Source organism: Ranitomeya imitator, chromosome 4 (genome assembly GCF_032444005.1).
Source record: "Ranitomeya imitator isolate aRanImi1 chromosome 4, aRanImi1.pri, whole genome shotgun sequence".
NCBI lineage: Eukaryota > Metazoa > Chordata > Amphibia > Anura > Dendrobatidae > Ranitomeya > Ranitomeya imitator.
Genome location: NC_091285.1, coordinates 52,911,657 through 52,936,948, shown reverse-complemented (window position 1 = coordinate 52,936,948; position 25,292 = coordinate 52,911,657). Strand labels below are relative to the sequence as shown.

The 25,292-nt window shown below is 41.4% G+C and overlaps 1 protein-coding gene across 3 annotated transcripts in view; it reads right to left on the bottom strand.

Annotated features, from left to right (window-relative positions):
* The window catches only part of ARAP3 (ArfGAP with RhoGAP domain, ankyrin repeat and PH domain 3), a 217,584-nt gene that overhangs the window by 125,681 nt on the left and 66,611 nt on the right, over positions 1-25,292 (bottom strand). For all 3 annotated transcript variants that reach the window (XM_069763631.1, XM_069763633.1, XM_069763632.1), the window contains exons 3-4: positions 5,633-5,694; positions 3,828-3,898 (exon numbers count right to left, since the gene is read on the bottom strand). In XM_069763631.1, the coding sequence (XP_069619732.1) occupies positions 3,828-3,898; positions 5,633-5,694 (133 nt within the window). The remainder of the gene's footprint in view (positions 1-3,827; positions 3,899-5,632; positions 5,695-25,292) is intronic.

The following is a 25,292-nucleotide window of genomic DNA, read 5'->3' as shown; positions in this document are numbered from 1 at the left end:
GGCGTCCTGGGTTCTAATCCCACCCAGGACAACATCTGCAAAGAGTTTGTATGTTCTCTCCGTGTTTGCGTGGGTTTCCTCCGGGCACTCCGGTTTCCTCCCACATTCCAAAGACATACTGATAGGGATTCTAGATTGTGAGCCCAATCGGGGACAGTGATGATAATGTGTGCAAACTGTAAAGCGCTGCGGAATATGTTAGCGCTATATAAAAATAAAGATTATTATTATTATTTATTATGATCTGTAATTTAATAGTTTGGCGGCAAGTACAGATGATGCACATGGTACAGTTACAATCAAAATTATTCAACCTGGCCCTGAAAGTTAGGCTTACTTTAAAAATGTTCTGCTGTTTACAATAAACCAATCACACATTAACAATTTAAATAATAGGGATGAGTGAACCTGAACTGGAAAGTTTGGGGTTCGTACCGTACTTCTAGTGTCCGGTACTGGACCCCGAACACAGACTTCTTACTGTATGTCCGGTTTTCTTGTTTGCGTCCGGATGTCTAATAAAGCTTGTTGAAGGGATGCAGTGCAGCCAAACAAGATTTAAGGCTGTGGACACTTCCGACTCCATCACAGCCATGTTAAGTAATAGCATGGCTGTGATTGGTTGGAAAGGTAATTAAAAAATAAAAAACAATGTGCGGTTCCCTTTCTTTTTAAAACCAAAGAAGGGAAAACAGACAGCTGTGGGCTGGTATTTTTAGACTAGGAAAAGTCAAATATCCATGGAGCTGGCCAGCCTATTAATATCAGCCCGCAGCTATCTGATTTGAACTAGCTGGTCATAAAAAATAGGGTGGACCCTAAAAAAAATGACGTTGGGTACCTTCTACTTTTATTAACTAGCTAAAGCAAAGCCAACAGCTGCAGGCTGATATTAATGGACTGGTAAAGGGCCATGGATATTGGCCCCCTCTCAGCCTAATAACACCAGCCTTCAGCTGCCCAAGAAATGGCGCATCCTTTAGATGTACCAATTCTGGCGCTTATCCTTGGCTCTTCCCGCTTGCCATGGTGCATTGCCAAGCAGTTTAATAGTTTATGGGGTTGATGTCAGCTGTGTAATGTCCTCTGACATCAAGCTCAGAGGTTAGAAATGGAGAGGCATCTATCAGACACCCCCATTACAAACCCTGTAGTAAAAAGTAATAAAGACACACACAGCGAAAAGTCCTTTAATTGTACTAATCTCTCCCTGACAACTACCATCTTTTACCCATTTATTAACATAAAAATAAACAAAGTAATCCTCACCATCCACCATTAATCCATAATGATGAGGTACCACAACAATCCCCGACTTTGCTACATCCAGATGGTGAGGTGAATGGTGACATTAGGAACATGACCAGTCACAACGCCAGCTGGAACACGCTGAGATTAGCTTGAGATTGCGGCTGCAGTGACGAGTGGTGACATAATTAAGGTAACCGCAGATCAACGGTGGCGGTTCTCATGGAAAGCTCTGTGTGAGCCGGCCTGTGAACTGAGGTAACCTTACTGTATGGTTACCTAAGTTCATAACGGCTGTTTCTCACGCTGCACAGCACCAGTGCTGGACTGATGAACGACAGCGAGTCCAGCACTCAGCACTCATCAGTCCGGCACTCGAGCTACCGTGAGACCCGCAGTTACTCGTGGTTATTTCTCACCGGCGTAACGTCATCGCCCATGAGAAATGACCTTGCATAAACTCTGCAGTCTCATTCTCACAGTCATGGCTTAGGGGTGTTGATGTTACTGACGTGATCGCCCATGAGAAAATCGATGTATGACGTGGGACCTAGTTGAATATCGTCGGATCTGCTGAGAAGTTTTTTTTAATTAATAAATGGGAAAACCAGGGAATGTGTGGGGGAGTCTTTATTCAAATAATATGTTTTTTTCCTTTGTGTGTGCATTTTTTTCGTTTAACTTACTGGGTTAGTAATGGGAGTGTCTATTAGATGTCTCTCGATTACTAACCTCAGGGCTTGATTTCAGCAGACATTATAACGCTTAAATTAAAGCAATAAACTATTACCCCACTTGCAAATGCACCAGGGCAAGCAGGAAAAGCCAAGGCTAAGTGCCAGAATTGGCGCATCTAATGCGCCATTTTTGGGGTGGCGGAGGAATGATGTTATTAGTCTTTGAGGGGGGTAATATCCATGACCCCTTCCCCGCCTATTAAGATCAGCCCGCAGCTGTCTGTTTAGCCTTTGCTGGTTATTAAAAATAGGGGGAAACCTCATCATTTTTGGGGGGGTCCCCCCTTTATAATAACCAGTAAAGGCTAACCAGACAGCTGTGAGCTGATATTAATTAGCTGGGAACCTTTATGGATATTGGCTTCTTCAAAGAAGCATAATACCAGCCCCCAGCAGCCTGCTTTCCCTCAGCTGTTTATTAAAAATAATGGGGACCCTATGTCATTTTTTTGGGGTCCCCCTTTTAATAACCAATAAAGGCTGTGCAGACAGCTGTGAGCTGTTATTAATAGGCTAGGAACCTTTATGGATATTGGCCCCTTCCCAGAATAATAACACCAGCTCACAGCTGTCTGTTTTTCTTAATAATATGATTTAACTATGGGTGGGTTTCAATGAATGGATGGATATTTACACAAGACATTGATAAAAATAGTCTACATTGACTTATATCGATTTTGGACTGTGTGTTGTCTAGCCTCTCATAATTCTATTGATTCTATGCAGCCAGTTGCGTAAAATATTTAACTCAATGTTTGCTGACTATTTTAAGAGATTTAAGTCATTCTTCTATGCACATTTGTTTGAAGGCTATTGTCCTGCTCTTATTACTATTATGCTTCCTTTTGCAGCCCCCTATACCTTACTACAACCATTTTACAGACCTCTTACAACACCAAAGTTCGGTTCCCCACTGACTTCTATTGGGTTTGGGGTCAAGTTCGGACCCAAGCCGAACTTCTAACTCGAGTTTGACTGAACCTGCTGAACCTGAACTTCCACGGGTTCGCTCATCACTACTAAACACAACTAATATAACGAGTGGTTTCCCCAATTTCAGCGCAAAATTCTTTTTTTCATGACTAATGAATTCTCAATATTGTTCAACGCCTTCATGTCAGGAATAGGAATTGCTTCAAAAAGGTTTTGTGTTATCAAACACAAGAGGAAGTAGAAGCTTGGAAATAATTGGATTTTCCAACTGGACAATGATCCCAAGCATACCACAAAGTCCACCAAGGCTTAGTTTCAGAGGAAGTTCTGGAAGATTTTGGAGTGGCCATCCCAGTTGTTTGACTTGAACCCTACAGAAAATCTTTGATGGAATTTGAAGAAGGTAGTTGCGGCATGCAAAACCAAGAATATTAGAGACCTGGAGGCCATTGCCCGTGAGAGCTAAGATTGGAAAGTGGAAAAAACCTTTGCATCATTTGTGTAGCAGGTCATAAATACGAAATACACTTGATATGAAGTGGTTAAATGATGATTCTGAGACTGCAGTATTCATTAAAAGTGGCATTGTGTGTTGATTTTAGAGAAACTACTTGTATTAGTTGAGTTGATTAAACTATCTAAATTGGTCTTGCCTGATTGTTTTATTGCGAACAGCAGAAAGTTTGTAAAAATCACTAATAAATCTAATTTACAATGGGGCTTGAAAAATTTAAATTGCAATTATATTAATGTGCTTTATTTGTATTTACCATGAAAACTGCAGGAATTCTCAGACTAAGTGATGTTCTCGAGAGAACTGAATCTCATAGAGAGGAGATAAATGAACCCAGTTTTAGAGGGGATAGCAAAAGAACAAAATGCAATCTCGATATATCTCCAGATTATTACCTTCGAGTCTTGTGTTTGAGAAAGGCGGTTAAAGAGAGTTTCACAATATGGGTTGATTGCCTCTGCAGATACTAAGTTAACAAAAAAAATAGATTTTAATAATTCTGTAAGAAACAAAGTCTAAGGTATGTATCTTTTGTGATGTTATTGATGACTTCTGTAGTTAACTCATCAATGTATAATACCATACAGTATACAATTCCAAACATTACATTTGATTGTTAAATTATGAATGAAATCAAGGAAGTGTTCATAATGATGAAACAAATACATTATTAATATATAATATTCTGACTTCTGTTGCTTTAAAGGTCACCTGAGAGGTGATACATGCTGCCTGAACATGTTGATGTTGTATAAGCAGAGACATGTCAATCACTGTCACGGGACGGGGAGAGGCTGCCGGGGACCTACCTATACGACTAGTACCCAGTGTGGCTCCGTCCCCGGCAGCTATCAAAAATATGGTTTTCTCTAAAAGTGTTTCAGAGTCAAACATACATGGCTGTGATCGTACAGCCAGTGGCTGATACATGCTGGCCACAGTTTGGGAAGCATGTATCACTTGTCAGGTTCTCTTATAAGGGGCTGTACAGTTTAGAAAATCAACATTTTACATACATTATTAGGTATATTACTTAATAGGTATGGGGTTTCCCGTTTAGGATCCTCATCTCATGGACAATGTCTACAATAGTGAGCCTTTTCATTGTGGAGGACATCATAAATGCATCAATGGGCATTGTGTGGTGCCTAATTACTGAGCAGGGGGATACTTTTCATTTTAAAGTTAAAGAGGTTGACCACTACTTTTACATTGATGAGCTATCCTTAGGTTAGGTCATCAATGTCTGATCAGCCAGGGTCCAACACCCTTGGCAATCAGATACTATTGTTGTTGATGGCGTCCACTGGCCGGAAATACTCACTTGCAGAGCTGTCTGTCTTCTGGTAGTGGCCGAGGCTTGATACTACAGAAACCTCCTCCTGTTCAAATCAATAGGATGCGGATATGTAGTACCCTGCAGCGGGTAACAGCTGATCGGTGGTGGTGCCGGGTGTTGGACCCCGACCGATCAGACATTAATGAACTGACTGTCACCATTCCTCTCGTCAAAGAGGTTTGTCCCTACATAGTTTGGTGCTGTAAGCACTGACAGAGCAATGTTGGTTTGTCGCCAAATGGTAAGGTCTAGTTGTCAATTTATTCATACATTTCTAGCAGGAATGAGAGGTTAATGTCACAATGTAGAGTTATAAGAAAGGATGCTCCATAATTCTTATTTCATGGGTAATTAATATTTACTCAGACACGAAAAGAGTAGTGACAGGTCTTTTTAATGCACTTTAGAGGGGCCAATACACATTAGATAATGGTTGGTTTGTGGATTGATCAGCTATTTCTCTTTATACCCCCATAGACAGGAATGCTTTGGCAGTATATCTTCGATGAGAACAGTAGAATCGGCCATTGGAATTAAAACAGAAGACTCCTTTTCTCCCCTGAAATCATTTGTGTGGAGAAAGTCAGGGGGCCCCATACACATTAGGTAGCCAGCTGATCCCGCTGATATTGGTAGCTTCATCCAACTTTAGTCTAACGTGTATGGAGACCTTAAGGCTATGGTTAGTCTACCGCATATCCTGTGAGCCAATATAAATTCATAGTGGTCCAGGTACAACCTTTTGTTTGATGCGGCTTTCTTACAGATTTATGAGTTGGTGCAAAATATAAGCTATCCACAAAAATCACTAGTGAATGCCTATTGGAATATTGTCTGATTGGTTGCTGTAGAATTTCTTACCAAAAGTAGACACAGGCCGTTCAGGAACAACAGGTGAATCCACTTCAGCAGAACCTGGGCAACTATTGGAAGAAAATAAGAATGTTAGTTTCAAAGAACTCAAGAATAGTGACTGAGTGCCTTCTCCAATCATAAACCTATGTGCACTAATAACAGAACACAAGATACAATGAAATGAGCAAATACCCTGTAGTAAGTAAATGAATAAATAGTAACAGTGCATGTAAATAACATTAACACTATTTTGATCAAAAATGGGTAGAAGCCATCCCACTGCGACAAGGTAAACCCAATCAAGATGGTCCCCAGGTCTTGTAGTTCACCTCATTATGTGACAGCAGATGACAAAAAAAGAAAAAGGCAGGGCAGGTCCCAACTATTTAGAAAGTTGCCCGTGGAAAGCCCGTGACATATCATCAACCTAGTACAGTAAATTCAAAGCATGAACCATCAGAACAGAATAGATAGAACGATGTTAGTGAGATATATAATTAGTGCAGTGCGTATGCAGCTCACTGTACATGTATTTACCTAATAAATACAAAAATAAAAGAAAAAAATGATGTGGCGTTACCCTTATTTTTAATACCCAGCTGAGAGAAAGCAGACAGATGGGAGATGGTGTTATTATTCTGGGAAAAAGCCAATATCCACTTCCCAGGCTATTAATATCAGCTTACAGCTCTCTGCGTAGCCTTTACTGGTTATTAAAAATGGGCAACCCCCCAAAAAATGATGTGGGGTCCTCCTATAATTTTAATAACCAGCAAGGGCTAAGCAGAGAAACTTCTTATGTCGCACGTTCAGACATCAGTAAGGTTATCACAGTTCACAGTCAAGTAACTGACGTCAGAGCTCACAGCGTGAGACAGTTGTGAGCTGATATCAATAGCCTGGGAAGCTCCATGTTTATTACCCTCTTCCCTGACTACTAAGACTAGCTCTCAGCTGTCTGCTTTCCTTTAGCTGGTTAATAAAAAGAAACGGGACCACACGCCATTTTTTCTTTTATTTATTTATTAGTTTAATATAGTGGGGGAAATAAGTTTTGATACACTGCTGATTTTACAAGTTTTCCCACATACAAAGAATGGAGAGGTGTGTAATTTTTATCATAGGTACACTTTCACTGTGAGAGAAAGAATCTAAAAAAATAAAATAAAAAAAACAGAAAATCACATTGTATTATTTTTAAATAGTTAAATTGCATTTTGTTGCATGAAATAAGTATTTTTATCACCTACCTACCAGCAAGAATACTGGCTTTCACAGACCTATTAGTTTTTCTTTAAGAAGCACTCCTACTCAGCCCAGAACTACACGGGAGGTCCTGGTCAATGACCAGAAGAGAAATGGAACCCAGGGCCAGTGTCACCATCTGGGCAAGTGCTGGAGCCCTGAGCAAGAGGGGGGCCCACTCGCCGTTGGGGACAACGGCATGCTATTGGGCTCATGAGTCGGGGGGTCCAAGTGCCAGCATGGGCGCTGCCATTGGACCCCCACTCCTATCATGCTTTAAACTATTTGAAATACTTACCTCTCCCTGTTACTCAACAGCTCTGGTCTCTTCCACATCTTCTGACTCTGTCACATCTCAGGGCAGAAGGCGCAATGATGTCAGTACAGCGTGCTTTCTGCTGAGCAGTGAAGAGAGTCAGAAGTCGCTAAGGAGGCCGGAGCTGCAGCCAGCGAGTAATGAGGAAAGGTGAGTATTTGATTATTTACTTTTACTGTATGTGTGGAGCATTATATGGGGCCCATAATTCTGTATAGAACATTATATGGGGCTCATTTTGTATGGAGCATTATATAGGGCCCATTCTGTGTGCATCATTATATGGGGCTCATCTGTATGGAGCATTATATGGCGCCCATTATTCTGTATGGAGCATTATATGGGGCCCTTTATTCTATATAGAACATCATATGGGGTCTATTCTATATCAATCATTATATGGACTCCATTATTCTGTATGGAGCATTAAATGGGGTTCATTATTCTGTATCGAGCAATATATGGTGCCCATTATTCTGTATGCATCATTATATGGGGTCTATTATTCTGTATGGCGCATTATAAGGGGTCCATTATTCTGTATGGAGCAATATATGTAACCCATTCTGTATGGAGCATTATATGGGGCCATTATTCTGTATGGAGCATCATATGAGGCCCATTCCATATGGAGCATTATATGAGGCCCATTATTCTGTATGGAGTGCTACATGGGGCCCAATATTCTGTATAAAGCAGTATATGAGGCTCATTATAATGTATGAAGCACTATATGAGGCTCATTATAATGAATATATAATGAACAGAGAAATATATGGGGCCCACTATATTGTATGGAGCACTATATTGTGCCCAGAATACTGTACGGAGAACTATGCGGTGCCCATAATGCTGTATGGAGTACTATTTGGTGCTCATAATACTGTATGGAGGACTATGAGGTGCCCATAATACTGTATGAAGGACTACAGTTATATGAAAAAGTTTGGGCACCCCTATTAATCTTAACTTAATGTTTTATAAAAATTGTTTTTTTTTTGCAACAGCTATTTCAGTTTCATATATCTAATAAGTGTTGGACACAGTAATGTTTCTGCCTTGAAATGAGGTTTATTGTAATAACAGAAAATGTGCAATCTGCATTCAAACAAAATTTGACAGGTGCATAAGTATGGGCACCCCACCAGAAAAGTGACATTAATATTTAGTAGATTCTCCTTTTGCAAAAATAACAGCCTCTAGTCGCTTCCTGCAGCTTTTAATGAGTTCCTGGATCCTGGATGAAGGTATTTTTGACCATTCCTCTTTACAAAACAATTCCAGTTCAGTTCAGTTTGATGGTCGCCGAGCATGGACAGCCCTCTTCAAATGATCCCACAGATGTTCAATGATATTCAGGTCTGGGGACTGGGATGGCCATTCCAGAACAGTGTAATTGTTCCTCTGCATGAATGCCTGAGTAGATTTGGAGCGGGGTTTTGGATCATTGTCTTGCTGAAAGATCCATCCCATGCGTAACTTCAACTTTGTCACTGATTCATGAACATTATTGTCAAGAATCTGCTGATACTGAGAGGAATCCATGCGTCCCTCGACTTTAACAAGATTCCCGGTGCCAGCATTGGCCACACAGCCCCAAAGCATGATGGAACCTCCACCAAATTTTACTGTGGGTAGCAAGTGTTTTTCTTGGAATGCTGTGTTTTTTGGCCGCCATGCATAACGCCTTTTTGTATGACCAAACAACTCAATCTTGGTTTCAGTCCACAGGAACTTCTTCCAAAAAGAAATTGGCTTCTCCAAATGTGCTTTTGCATACCTCAGCCGACTCTGTTTGTGGCGTGCTTGCAGAAACGGCTTCTTTCGCATCACTCTCCCATAATAATAATATAATAATCTTTATTTTTATATAGCGCTAACATATTCCGCAGTGCTTTACAGTTTTTGCACACATTATCATCATTGTCCCCGATGGGGCTCACAATCTAGAATCCCTATCAGTATGTCTTGTCTGGAATGTGGGAGGAAACCGGAGTGCCCGGAAGAAACCCACGCAAACACGGAGAGAACATACAAACTCTTTGCAGATTAGAACCCAGGACTTCAGCGCTGCAAGGCTGCAGTGATAACCACTGCGCCACCGTGCTGCCCATACAGCTTCTCCTTGTGCAAAGTGCGTTGTATAGTTGACCGATGCACAGTGACACCATCTGCAGCAAGTTGATGCTGCAGCTCTCTGGAGGTGGTCTGAGGATTGTCCTTGACTGATCTCACCATTCTTCTTTGCCTTTCTGATGTTTTTCTTGGCCTGCCACTTCTGGCCTTAACAAGAACTGTACCTGTGTTCTTCCATTTCCTTACTATGTTCCTTACAGTGGAAATTGACAGGTTAAATCTCTGAGACAGCTTTTTGTATCCTTCCCCTGAACAACTATGTTGAATAATCTTTGTTTTCAGATTATTAGACAGTTGTTTTGAGGAGCCCATGATGCCACTCTTCAGAGGAGATTCAAACAGGAGAACAACTTGCAAGTGGCCACTTTAAGTAGCTTTTCTCATGATTGCATACACCTGGCTATGAAGTTCAAAGCTCAATGAGGTTAGAAAACCAAAAAAGTGCTTTAGTAAGTCAGTAAAAAGTAGGTAGGAGTATTTAAAACAAGAAAATGATAAGGGTGCCCATACTTATGCACCTGTCAAATTTAGTTTGAATGCAGATTGCACATTTTCTGTTAGTACAATAAACCTCATTTCGAGGCAGAAACATTACTGTGTCCAACAGTTATTAGATATATGAAACAAATAGCTGTTGCAAAAAAAAAACTATTTTTATAAAACATTAAGCTTAAGATTAATAGGGGTGCCCAAACTTTTTCATATAACTGTATATTGTCAAGTCTAAAAGAAAAGTCTGCAGTCACTCTGACTGCAAACTTTTGAATCCTCCCAGAGCACGCACTGTGGTCTGTTTGGATTCGTCAGTTTCTGAGCTGTTTTGAAATTTACAATAAATATCACCTATGTAGTGTAAGAAGTAAGTGAAATCTCTGGCATAGTACTATACTTCTATTTCTCTGCTGTATCTGTGCATCATGAATCGTGGTGGGCCCACTGAGACTCTTTTGCCTGGAGCCCATAAAAACCTGGAGTCAGCCCTGCTGGGATCGCAGTCTCAAACGTTACTGTTAGCAACACACTATACTGTCATGGATTAATATCCTGCAGGGCACACAAGGTCCTTCTGCTTAAACCAGAACATGTCCAAGCCCGTTTGAAGTTCGCCAATGACCATCTGTATGATCCAGAGGAGAGGGTCAGTTGAGACAAAAATATAACTTTTTGGTATCAACTCCACTCGCCGTGTTTTGGAGGAAGAAGATTGATGAGAAACATAATACATTGGGGGTGATTTTCCGCAAAGGGGACAGGACGCTGCACCGTATTGAAGAGAAGAGGGATGGGGTCATGTATCGAGAGATTTTGGGCAACAACTTTCTTCCCTCAGTAATAGAATTGAAGATGAGTCGTGGCTGGGTGTTCCAGCATGACAACGACACGAGACACACAGCCAGGGCAACTAAGGATTGGCTCCATAAGAAGCATTTCAAGGTCCTGGACTGGCCCAGCCACGAAACCTGAAAGATCTGGAGAAGATCTCATGGAAGAGTGGGCCAAAATTCCTGCTGCAGTGTGTGCAAACCTGGTCAAGAACTAAAGGAAACGTCTGACCTCTGTAATTGCAAACAAAGGTTTCTCTACAAAATATTTAATTCTGTTTTTCTATTGTATCAAATACTTATGTCTTGCAATAAAATGCAAATTAATTATGTAAAAATCATACAATGTGATTTTCTGGATTTTTTTAAGATTCTATCTCTCACAGTTTAAGGCTATGTGCACACGTTCAGGTTTTTTCGCGTTTTTTTCGTGGTAAAAATGCTATAAAAACTCATTAAAATGCATACATTATGCATCCTATCATTTAGAATGCATTCTGCATGTTTTGTGCACATGATGCGTTTTTTTCCGCATCGCGGTAAAAAAAGCAGCATGTTCATTAATTTTGCGGGTTTTCTGCATTTTTCCCACTATTCTATGCATTTGGGAAAAAAACGCACCAAAAACGCGTCAAAAACGCATGAGAAAACGCATGCGGATTTCTGGCAGAAACGTCCGGTTTTTGTCAGGAAAATTTCTGCAAGAAATCCTGACGTGTGCACATACCCTAGGTGTACCTACAAATAAAAATTACAGACCTCTCCATTCTTTGTAGGTGGGAAAACTTGCAAAATTGTCAGTGTATCAAATACTTACAGTATTTTCCCCACTGTACATGGGCAGAAAACTACACATGCAAAGCACTGATTTATATCTCACTGGCAAATTTCTTGCTATCATCTATCTATCTAGCTATCTATTATCTCTATCTGTATAGACAATATAAAATAGTTTTATTAGGTAGAAAACTAGATTAAAATTTCAGAATTAGGCTACTTTCACACTGGCGTTTTTTTCAATACGTCGCAATGCGTCGTTTAGGGGAATAAACGCATCCTGCAAAGTTGTTTGCAGGATGCGTTTTTGCCCCATAGACTAACATTAGAGACGCATTGTGACGCATTGACACACGTCGCAACCATCGTGCGACAGTTGTGCCGTGTTGTGGCGGACCACCAGGAGCAAAAAACGTTACATGTAACGTTTTTTGCTTCCGACGGTCCGCCATTTCTGACCGCGCATGCGCGGCCGGAAGTCCTCCCCCACCTCCCCGCACCTCACACTGCTAGCGTCGGTAACCTCGGCCCGACGCACTGCAACGGGCCGAGCCCAACGCTAGTGTGAAAGTAGCCTTACAGTATGTAAAAGTTGATATTAAAAATGTATTGCATACGGATGCATATAAATGCCAGGTGAGAAAAAGACGCATGACACTCATCTAACACTCTCAAACTTTTCATGCTAAGAATCTGAGCTACTTTGTATAAGCAGATGTGAGCGTACCCTAAACAATAATCAGCTGCCCTAAAGCCCAAAACACCCACTTGAGAGCACTACAGGGAAAATGTAGCTAAATATACAAATAAAAGGCTATCTATATAATGGAAGAATGGGCCAGGTCTCTTCTAACTAATAAACTTAAATATGCCATTAGGACATATAGGTAACCATTATCATGGGATAAGATAACTCTCTTAACCATAAACCTTTTAGGAGTCCCTTAATCCAGTGGCATATAAATGCATAGCTACAGTGGGGAAAAAAGTATTTAGTCAGCCAAGTGCAAGTTCTCCCACTTAGGGTATGTGCACACGTTGCGGATTCTCTGCAGATCCGCAGCGTTTTTTGCGGTGCAGAAACGCTGCAGATCCGCAATTGATTTACAGTACAATGTAAATCAATGAGAAAAAAAAATGCTGTGCACACTTTGTGGAAAATCCGCTGCGGTTTAACAGAAGTAGCATGTCACTTCTTTTTTGTGAATCTGCAGCGTTTTTGTATCCATTCCATTATAGAAAACCGCAGGGGTAAAAAAAAAAAGCAGCAAATCCACAAGAAAGTCGCAGCAAAAACGCACAAAAAACGCTGCGGAACCGCACAAAAAAACGCAACAAATCCGCAGGTACGTTTTCTGCCAGGAGAGGCAGAATCCGCACCAGAAATTCCTAAGCTTAATCTGCAACGTGTGCATAGCCTAAAAAAGTCGAGAGAGGCCTGTAATTGACATCACCACAACTATGAGATTCAAAATTGAGAAAACAAATCTAGAAAATCACCTTGTCTGATTTGGCAAGATTTATTTTTCAAATTATGGTGGAAAATAAGTATTTGGTCACCTAAAAACATGCAAGATTTCTGGCTCTCACAGACCTGTAACTTCTTTAAGAGGCTCCTCTGTCCTGCACTCATTACCTGAGCACCTGTTTGAACTTGTTATCAGTATAAAAGACACCTGTCCACAACCTCAAACAGTCACGTTCCAAACTCCACTATGGTGAAGACCAAACAGCTGTGGAAGGACACCAGAAACAAAACTGTAGCCCTGCACCAGGTTGGGAAGACTGAATCTGCAATAGGCAAGCAGTTTGGTGTGATTAAATCAACTGTGGGAGCAATAATAAGAAAATGGAAGACATGCAAGACCACTGATAATCTCCCTCGATCTGGGGCTCTTCACAAGATCTCACCCCGTGGGGTCAAAATGAACACAAGAAAGGTGAGCAAAAATCCCAGAACCACACTGGTGACCTAGTGAATGACCTGCATAGAGCTGGGACCAGTACATGTCTGGGCCCGTCAAGTTTGCTAAACAGCATTTGGATTATCCAGAAGAGTATCGGGAGAATGTCCTATGGTCTAATGAAAACAAAGCAGAACTGTTTGGTAGAAACAAAACTTGCAGTGTTTGGAGGAGACAGAATGCTGAGTTGCATCCAAAGAACACCATACCTACTGTGAAGCATGGAGGTGTCAACATCATGCTTTGGGGCTGTTTTTCTGCAAAGGGACCAAGATGACTCATCTGTGTAAATGAAAGAATGAATGGGGCCATGTTTAGTGAGATTTTGAGTGCAAACCTCCTTCCATCAGCAAGATGAAACGTGGATGGGTCTTTCAGAATGATAATGATCCCAAACACACCGCCAGGGCAATGAGTGGCTTCGTAAGAAGCATATGAAGGTCCTGGAGTGGCCTAGCCAGTCTACAGATCTCAACCCATAGAAAACTTTTGGAGGGAGTTGAAAGTCGGTGTTGCCCAGCAACAGGCTAAAAAAAATCACTGCTCTAGAGGAGATCTGCAGGGAGGAATGGGCCAATATGCCACCAACAGTGTGTGCCAACCTTGCGAAGACTTACAGAAAATGTTTGACCTCTGTCATTGCCAACAAAGGATATATCACAAAATATTGAGATGAACTTTTGTTAATGACCAAATACTTATTTTCCACCATAATTTGCAAAATAATTCTTGCCAAATCAGACAAGGTGATTTTCTGGATTTGTTTTCTCAATTTTAGCTCTCATAGTTGTGGTCTACCTATGAAGTCAATTAGAGGAATCTCTCATCTTTTTAAGTGGGAGAACTTGCACAATTGGTGGCTGACTAACTGTGGATGTGGAATTATTGAAGTTGTGTCGTCCATATCCGCCAGCAATACTGATGGAATGAATTAATTAATTACCGTATCCTAAACTCTGGCATATCTAATATATAATTGCCTAGAATACTACTTCCTGCAATTTGTGCCAACTTCCTGTCCGGAGCTAATGTCCGGAGCTAATGTCCGGAGCTAATGTCCGGAGATAAGTGACGTCAACAGTGTCCAGTGTCTGATTGGTTGCCGCCTGCTGCGAGCGACCAATCAGAAACGTGCCGTACTGTGACACACTCCGCCCGCCATTTTGGTGTGATTTTTGAATTTTTACCTCACAGCAAGTTTCTACTGCGTGGAGGCGGGCCCAGTGACGTTGCTCTTCAAGCTCCTACCGAATTTCGTCAAAAAATGATAATACCATTTACCAAAACTATATATATTTAGTTGTGAAGTGGTTCAGTGACATTTTCACACCAATTTTGAACTTTTGTTTGGTGTTTTCTCCATATACTGCCTATTATTTTTGTTCTTTCTTACTATTATTTATTAATTGTATTATTCTTACATTTGAATAAATAAAGTATATATGGATTCTAGACTCCCGATTCTTTAGAATCGGGCTGCCATCTAGTATTAAATAATTGTCATTAAATGTCATGTTATTTTACATGAGGGGCCAGGGGAAGGAAGGGTTAGGTTACTAAAATGGCAATTTGAGAAATGATGGGTAACATAATGGGACAATTTGGGACATTATGGGGACATGTGGGACATAATGGGGCAGTTAGAGGGTGATTGTGAAAATCAGCATAGTAAAGCAAAGTGCAGTGGCATGGGAGCACTTGGAAGGAGGCTATTTGGGAGATAAGGAAAGCGGCAGAATGTGGGGGGACATTATGGAGTGGGGTTATGGGGAGGATATTATCTCGGGGATCTGTTATATAGATGGGCACTGTGGGGGGATATTTTAGAGAGGGGCAGTGTGAGGGGATATTATACAGATTGGCAGTGTGAGGGGATATTTTGGAGAGAGGCAGTGTTGGGGATATTATAGAGAAGGGAATTGTGTGTGGGGGGTATTTTATAGAGTGGAAGTGTAGGGGAGTGTTTTGGAGAGGTGCAATGTGGTGAGGGTATTATAGAGAGTGCCAGTGTGGGTGAGATATTTTGGAAAAGGGCAGTGTGTGGGGAGGTATTTTATGCAGGAAACACAGTGAGGGGCAATTATCTAGGGGCACAGCACAAAGATATATTTTTATTTATGGAGCCTAATGATGCTTTTATTTTTACGGGCACCGTGTGGTGATGTATTGCTGAAGACGGAGAATAAGCAAGTCTGGAGAAATGCGCTATGGTCATGAAATCTCATCATGGCGTATGTGCTACATGGAGACTCCAATCAGAGACTATGTCACTTTTCACCCCTTAACCTCCGGAGCTTTTTTCGATTTTTGCTCCCCTTCTTCCCAGGGCCATAACTTTTTTATTTTTCGGTCAATATGGCCATGTGAGGGCTTATTTTTTGAGGGACGAGTCGTACTTTTGAATAACACCATTTGTTTTACCATGTCGTGTAACAGAAAACGGGAAAAAAAATCCAAGTGCGACGAAATTGCAAAAAAAGTGCAATCCCACACTTGTTTTTTGTTTGGCTTTTTTGCTAGGTTCACTAAATGCTAAAACTGACCTGCGATTATGATTGTCCACGTCATTACGAGTTGATAGAGTTGATAGACACCAAACATGTCTAAGCTCTCTTTTATCTAAGTGATTTAAAAAAATTCCAAAGTTTGCTAAAAAAACAAACAAAAATGTGCAATTATCCAATACCCGTAGCGTGATCTGGGGTCGGCTGAGGGATTATTTTTTGAGTGCCGAGCTAACGTTTTTAATTATAATAATAATAATAATAATCTTTATTTTTATATAGCGCTAACATATTCCGCAGCGCTTTACAGTTTGCACACATTATCATCGCTGTCCCTGATGGGGCTCACAATCTAAATTCCCTATCAGTATGTCTTTGGAATGTGGGAGGAAACCGGAGTACCCGGAGGAAACCCACGCAAACACGGAGAGAACATACAAACTCTTTGCAGATGTTGTCCTTGGTGGGATTAGAACCCAGGACCCCAGCGCTGCAAGGCTGCAGTGCTAACCACTGAGCCACCGTGCTGCCCACTTACACTACATACACATTTGCACAGGTTTAACAATTTTGTGCAGATATGTTCTTTTGATCGCCCGTTATTGCATTCTAATGCAATGTCGCGGCGACCAAAAAAACATAATTTGGGCATTTTGATTTATTTTCTCGCTATGCCGTTTAGCGATCAGGTTAATCCTTATTTTATTTTTTCTGAACTCGTCGATACGAAATACGTGTAGGTTTGATTTTTTTTTTATTGTTATATTTTGATTGGGGCGAAAGGGGGGTGATTTGAACTTGTATATATATATATATATATATATATATATATATATAATTGTCTAAGGGTTTTTCCGTCTGTCTGTCTGTCTGTCTGTCTGTCCTGGAAATCCCGGCTCTCTGATTGGTCGAGGCCGCCAGGCCTCGAACAATCAGAGACCGGCACAGCATCGACGTAGAAATCCCGCGTCTCTGATTGGTCGAGGCCGCCAGTCCTCGACCAATCAGCAACGGGCACAGCGACGATGATGTCATAAAGGACGTAGACATCTCACGTTTCTGATTCAGCGACGGGCACAGTATCGACGTAGATGTCATAATGGTTGCCATGGCGACGATGATGTCATAAAGGTTGCCTCGACCAATCAGCGACGGGCACAGTGTGCCGCGAATTCTGGAATCATCATTGTCCATATACTACGGGGACATGCATATTCTAGAATACCCGATGCGTTAGAATCGGGCCGCCATCTAGTATTTATATATTTTTAAACCCTTTTTTTTTCCTTTTTGCATGCTTCAATAGCCTCCATGGGAGGCTAGAAGCTGCCACAACTCAATCGCCCCTGCTACATAGAGGTGATGAACAGATCACCTGTATGCAGCCGAATTGCAGGCTTGCTATGAGCGCCGACCATAACAATCTGCCAGCAACAACCATAAAGTTCTCGAGGAGACCTCTGGTTATGATGGCAACGCACCGATGACCCCTGATCACGCGACGCTTGCTAAAAGCCGCTGTCAGAGTTTGACAGCCGCATTTAACTAGTTAATAGGCGCGGGCGGATCGCGATTCCGCTCGCGCCCATTGCGGGCACATGTCAGCTGTTGAAACAGTATCCCCCGCGGTGAGCCCACCTCAAAGCGGGGGATACTGCCAGCTGACGTACTATTCCATCAGATGGCAGAAAGGGGTTAGGTACCTGGAAATATTTTTTTTTGTGATATTGACTATGTCTCATCAGTGCTGTGCTTCCTGTATGGTCTGCAGACTGATGATGGCTGGTAACAACAACTCCCATCATCTCCTTACACTGTTAAGGACATACTGGCAATTGGAGGCTCATGCAATACAAATGTATGTGGGGTTGACCTGACATTACAATTAATCAATGTACTTAGCTTGGTGCTGCATTCCAGTACTGATGGAGATTCTTTTATTGCATTCATTTACTGATGGTATTTCTGATGCTGCATTCATGTTCTGACAGTGCTTCTGGTGCTGGATTCATAAACTGATGGTGTTTTTATCCCTGCATCCATGTATTGACGGTTGTTCTGGTGCTGCACACATGTACTGAGGTTGGTATTTGTGCTGCATTCATGTATTGAGAGTGGTTCTGGTGCTGCACACATGTACTGAGGTTGGTATTTGTGCTGCATTCATGTATTGACGGTTGTTCTGGTGCTGCACACATGTACTGAGGTTGGTATTTGTGCTGCATTCATGTATTGACGGTTGTTCTGGTGCTGCATACATGTACTGAGGTTGGTATTTGTGCTGCATTCATGTATTGACGGTTGTTCTGGTGCTGCATACATGTACTGAGGTTGGTATTTGTGCTGCATTCATGTATTGAGAGTGGTTCTGGTGCTGCATTATTCATGCAATGATGGTAGTTCTGGTGTTGCCTTCATGTAATAATGGTGGTTCTGATGCTGCCTTCATGTACAGATAGTGGTTCTGATTTTGTACGCAATGAAGAAATCCATAACGTGTTTCATGGCTATGTTAAAACTTACAAAAAATTAGAAATGTTAGATTATGAGGAGGACTTGGCGAGTTTCTGCTCCAAAAAAGTACAGTTTAAGATAGAGTGAGATCAGATTTCTCTGGAGCAGAAACTCTCCATATTTTTCTCAAATACTCAAAATTTGGTTTCAGTGATGTATTAATGCACTGATGGTCGTTCTGTTGATGTAGTCATGGAACTACCCCTTTTTTAAAAAAAAAAAAAAAAACTGTGGTCCTTGGGATTGATTCAGTATGGCAATATGGCTCTTGGACCAAAAAATGTTGTGCACTTCTGCTCTAGCTCACTGACTCGTCCCTGCTTCAGGGACTCCTTTTCCTCCATTATCGTAAATACAATCCCTGGTGGGATCTTCGAAGAAACCCATACCTGGCTGCAATAGTGCAGGCAGACTCTGATGTCGGTGGTTACTAATTACAACATTTTACTGTCATTTATGCCTGGAACACATGAGCTAGGCCTCACAAATCAAAGTGTTGAGACTGGGGTTGTTGTCAGTATCATTCAATCAACTCACTGCTTTCATTTCAGGCATGCTTTGCAAAAATAAAAGCTGAATTATGATTGGTTGGTATGAGCAACAGGTCTAGTTCTTGTCTCAAGCAATATTCATATAAGTTTCTTATATTGTGTTAAGTCAGTTATCCTTGAGAGGACATGAAGGCCACAGAAATTCACAGAATTCTAGGATGCAGATAGATTTGGTGGAGTTTACACACTAGTTTGTTGCTTGAAATAGAGGTGTAGCTAAAATCTAAGGCCTATGGCAAGAATTTACTAAAATTGGATTTTATATACCGTACTTCTAAGGCTACGTTCACATTTGCGTCGTTGGGCGCAGCGTCGGCGACGCAACCAACAACGCAAATACACAACGCAGCGTTTTGCGACGCATGCGTTGTCATAGGATTGCACAGAGCAGGAATTTCGGCGCAGGGAAAACGCTACAGGCAGCATCCTCTGCGCCCTGTCTGTGCGTCAATATGATGCATGCGTCGTAAAACGCAATACAAGGCATACCGGCGCATGTCCATGCGCCCCCCATGTTAAAGATAGGGGCGCATGACGCATGCGTCGGTATGCGTCGACGACGCTGCGCCCAAAGACGCTAATGTGAACGTAGCCTTAAAGAGAATCCCTCTAGAGTAAAATACCCTAAATCTTTTTAAGGGTTATTCCTAAAAATATTATCCAATGCTAGGAGATAACTTGTTGATCCCTGTGAGTCTGACCACTGGGATCCTCAGCAATCTTGAGATCAGTGCTCTGGCACCTCAAAAACCAGGATCTGCCACTTCATTCTTAATGCAGCGGAGATGCGCAACCAGTCCCACAGACAATGGATGGGGTGAAGGCTTCTCATCTGTTTTTTGGGTTCCAGATCACTGAAGTTCCCAGTGGTTGAACCCCAGCAATCAGTAAAATATCCTCTATCCTGAGATAGAGGATAGCTTGTTTTTTATGGGAATAACCCATTAAAAAAATGGGAATATTTTACTCCAGTTGGCTTCTGTTTAAGGCTGGTACAGGGGAAGGGAATAAGTGTATTTTTTGGGGGGAAATTACTATTTAAGAAGCACATGGCTCTTAATGAATGTAAAGAATGCTGGATGTTCTCTGCACGGCTGTGTTGGGAAGTCTGAGCTGGCAATGATGTCAGATACACTACAATTAATGTGGTGTAAATTATAGCAAATATTGAAATTTGCAGTGGATTCCACCCTTTAAACTAAACCTATTCCACTCTTTAATAAAATGTCAAGAGTCGTATAAAATCAAGAAAGTTGCATTTTTTTGTAAAATTTGCGACTTTTTTCTGCTACAAAACTTGCACACGTGGCCAACTTTTTTTTTAACATTATTTGGACTATCTAGGTTGGATTAAAACGTTATTCCTAAAGTATTAAATTATCTCCTCGTCCCCGAGAGAAAGATTTCCAGCTCTGAAGTTCAGGTCCCCATACATTTCAATCGAGTCTGGATTCAAGTTTGGGTAAAGTTCTGGTACCCAAACCGAACTTTGGACATAAAGTTCGGTTGGGCACCAGAACCCAAACTTTCACGGGATTGCTCATCCTTAATGACAATTAAAGCTTCCCCATAGAAATTACACTAAGGTAGCATACTTACATCCAGAGGTTCCCTCTTTAACCTCTTTGGTATTTTCAAATCAAGCTCTCCTACCACATCCTATGAGTAACGGTGTCGTTGTACACCAGAAACACGTCAGGTTTCGAGGTCTGTTTTAACCTTTTTAAATTGACCAAATAAAAATCAATTTAATTATCTGGTTGGGATGTATTGATGAATTTCCTCTTCTTCTCTTCACTATGGCTGCAATCACCAGCGGATACAGCATCCACCATGAACTCTTTCAGAGAACTGGAGTCATCAACGTTGTGAGCTTCAAATTTCCGTCTCACCCTCTCCTACTACCACATTATCTCATCGAGCTTCAATCACCAACTCTGACTGGGAGTATCATCCTATCTACACCTTACCATACTTAATTTACGGCCGGTGTCACACTTGCGAGTGTTTTGCGAGAAACTCGCATGAGTCTCTCGCATCAATACCTGGCACTGCCACCTGCACTCGGACCGGAGAATGCGGCTGAATGTATTTCTATGCAGCCACACGCTCCGGTCTGAGTGCCAGTGGCAGTGCTGGGTACTGATGCGAGAGACTCGCACAAGTTTCTCGCATCACACTCGCAAGTGTGACACCGGCCAACCTCTTCAACCCCATCCAGATCTGCTCTTCTATGAAGGGCTACTCACAAAAGTCATCGTCTGGAGACCTTCTTCATAGAAGTAGGCTAGATATAGTAGGTCTATATCATGAGCTCACAATCCACATGTGGCTCTCGAGCTACAGGTTGCGAACCCCTGCCATAGATAAGGGATAACTTACTATTTTCTGTAGTTCCTACCACTGGCTTCCAGGAACCAGGCTCTGTTGAGCAGAGTATTAAATGCAGCGGAGGAACACATGTTCGACCACCGCTCCATTAATTGTCTATGGAACTGTTAGAGAAAAAAAGAGTGGGAAAAAAGCCAAGTTCAATATTCCCAGGTTGAACCCGGGGAGAGGAAAGCCGCGATAAAGGTGTTAACATTTTGTGAATCACCCTTTCATTGATCTTGGATAGAGAAATAATGTGAAAAAATGTAATTATTGTCCATTTGCACCAAAGAAAATCGTAAATTTTGTTTAAAAATGTGTAAATGTATTAAATTTTACATCATTCCTGCCATACAAGGCAGACTCTATTGCCCTTCATCCACCCCACCCAAAAAAAAAGAGATCTAGCCAAACGCCAACATCACAAATGCAGAAAATACTACACAATACAAAGTATGGAATCTGTTTATATGGAATATTCATATTATTATTACAATACTAATAATGCAAAAGCACGCACAAAATTGGCATTAGTATGTAATGTTTTATTACTTAATATCGACCAGACCATTTGCGTTATAAATGACGGCAATCATTCATCAAGAAATGCAAATTTATTTTTATTAACTTCTTTGCAGCTAAAACTAAGTAGTGAAAAATATTACATATCGATGTACAATGGCTGGAAAGGATGGAGATATTGGAATATTTGTAGAATACATGAATGCATGCTGCATAGTGAAAAAAACAAAGAGATCATAAGAAGATTGCACATGCCATACTCAGCGGTTCCACAACGGCCAGGTTTTTTCTACATGCTATAAAGATTATTCAGTATTGGTCATAGGCTTGTAGGCCCCAAGGTAAAACCTTTATCAGGGTCCACCAGCTTAAAGGGGAACTATACTTTCAAGGAACTTTTCAGAATCACATACATCAGGAGTAACAGTATTTCTTGTCATTTTGAATTGTATCCTGCAAGTTTTTCCCATTTCCAGGCTCTATCTACAATTTGCAATTGACTCTGACCTGGTGGCAGGAGAATTGCTCCCACACACTATACACACAGAAATAGGGAATCCTTATCTTTGTTCCTTAGCTTATGCAGCGACAGAAGTAGCAGAGGCTTGAAGGAAATTATAAATCTGTACTTAGCAGAATAGATGTGAATCCAGCACTGCCATAGACTGACTTAGACCTGGTGGTTGGAGACTCACTCTCATATATTAATCTCAAAGAAATAGAAATGCCTGCTTTTTTTACTTAGTTTGTTCACAGACAGAAGTAGCAGAGGCATGGAGGAAATTATACAGCTGTACTGAGCAGAACAGATGTTAATCCAGCATTGGAACAGATTGACAAAGAGCTGGTGGCTGAAGACTCACTCATAATCTAAACTCACAGAAATAGGGACTCCTGCACTTTTTTCTTTTGTTTGTACAGAGACAGAAGCAGCAGGGGCATGGTTGGAATTATAAAGTTGTACTGAGCAGTGTATATGTGAATCCAGCACTGGGATAAACCAGGTAAAAATCTGCCCAATCTGTTCCTCTGCTTTTCACTATGCTACTCTCTCTTCCTTCCAACTCCCCTCTATACAGAGTTTATTAAGCCCTGTAACTTGACGCCTCACTTTATTGGCAGATATGAGTCGATTTCTTTCACAGTGAATTATGAGTTCAGGAAGCAGGGGAAAAGGATAAGAAGTGGCTCATCGATGGAGAAAGAAGAATATTTATCCGAAGAGATCTATCACAAACTTTCTTATATTCACGTGTACTATTTGATCATGTACTATTGTTTTTCTGTTGAAAGTACAGTTCCCATTTAATGTGACACAATATACAACCGATATGGTCCTATATGTAGAATCAGAATCCAAAATATTAATCATGCAATCATTTCTATAATGAAATATCTATCTTGGCATGAATTTCATCATTTATTGCCATTCATTCCTTTTAACTATAACACTGGAATCTAAGTGGGAGGTCGAAGTCGCCTGTATACTATTGTAGCATGTCGCTAAAGCCTGTATGGATAGAGCAAAGATACTACAAGAGATTTCTTTCTACCACGCAAACTATCACTCAGATCATTCATTTCTTTGACAGAAAAAAACATAGAAACATTATACATAGGGTCAGACATATCAGCAATAGTTTATGAAACGTTGCAATGACGCCACATTTTTGCTATAAGGATCATGAAGAAATGCATACAGCTAAGCAAATGGTTAAAACAATAATGCAATTTAACATTCATTTTACGCAATATGTTTGACTAGAGCTCCCATTGAAATCATACAAATAGGAAAACCCAATGTACTAAGAAAAAAAATCCTTTTTTTTATTTTTCAGGATGGCTTAGAGAAAATTTTGCTTAGTGATAGAAAAAGGAAACTCCATTCATATGTATATCCATAGCTGCAACTTCACGACTGTTGCAAACTTACCTTGCCCAGTTCCTGCACTGATCTTCCTTGCCAGGTGCCATTGAATTAGTTTACTCCGCCATGCTGGTAAAGATGCACTTGTGCAGTACTTCAAGGAACTGTCCATCTCCTTCTCAACCACCATGTTCCCCCCTTATAAAATAATAACGCCTATAGTCACCTCCGGTGTGGGGGCTGTTCCAGCGGTGTCAGCGTCCGCTCTCCCGACTCGTTAGCTCGTGCCATAACTGTAGCCAATCGGCGGCCACTTCAATCTCCCCTCCTTCGGACAAATCAAACAAATGAAACATCTGAAGGAAGTCGGAGTTGCCTCTGCTTTCTCATCTCCTCTGGAATTTTTCTGAAAAAGGGGAGAGCGAAGAGACCGCTGGTTGGCTTCTGGGATTGTGTAACATGAGAATGTCACGTTAGCCCCAGGAGAGCAGACACCGCTGGAAGGGCGCCCACACTGGAGGTGAGTATAGTTATTTTATAAAGGGGAAACATGGTGATTGAGAAGGGATTGTCCGAGTAGTGGAAACATCCTTTAAGGCATTTGGGCTGCTTTAACAGACAGCAGTGTTGGTCAATCAGTAGGTCCAGCTGACTGAGCAATCAGAGGACACAATCTAACAATTACTGAACGGGATCAATGACCAATCAGGATTGCCTACTTCCTATCCAATGCCTATTGCCACAAGCCAGCCACTGTCTCCATACCCTGGTCCACTTATTGAATTTTAGTGTACCAACCCAGCTTTCTCCTTACAACTCCTTTGGGATCTACCCTTAGATTCCTGAACTGTGTATTGGCCCTGGAAGTCTATGCTTGCAGTTCCCAGACTTATGGTATTTAAGGCCTGACCTTCTTATTTGCCTATGATAACCCTATCCTGAACCTTCTATTACTGACTTGACTTGACCTGACTATGGTTCTCAACCTACTTGGCAAACACTCTGAGATTATAACCAGGCAAAGAAAGCCACATCATGAGCAATGAAGACGATGTTCCTATGAATGCATTCAAAGGGGTTTCCTCAAATTCTGTCTTCAGGAACACAGATTTCCCCTTTCTTCAAGCTTCGTGCTTGATGTTGGGTCAAGCACTCCGGATGAATAGCAGTCTGAACCAGTAGCATGGTGGCATAATTGGTCCAGACAATGCACTCTCCAATGCTATTACCAGGCAAGGAAAGCCACATCATGAGCAATGAAGACAATGTCCCTATGAATGCATTCAAAGGGGTTTTCTCAAATTCTGTCTTCAGGAGCACAGTGTTCCCCTGTCTCCAAGCTTCATGCTTGATGTAGGGTCAGGCACTCTGGATGAGTATCAGTCTGAACCAGTAGCATGGTGGCATAATTGGTCCAGACTATGCACTCAACAATTGCAGCTTTGACTCTGCGGGAGTGGAAGAGCACGGGAGCTCTAAATGTGACCAGTTCCAGTGATCTGGCCACCTTCAGAGCAGCACTTGTATTTGCTGCACTCTCTGTGCTCTTTGCCTAGGACCTAGTAGTCCGGCCAC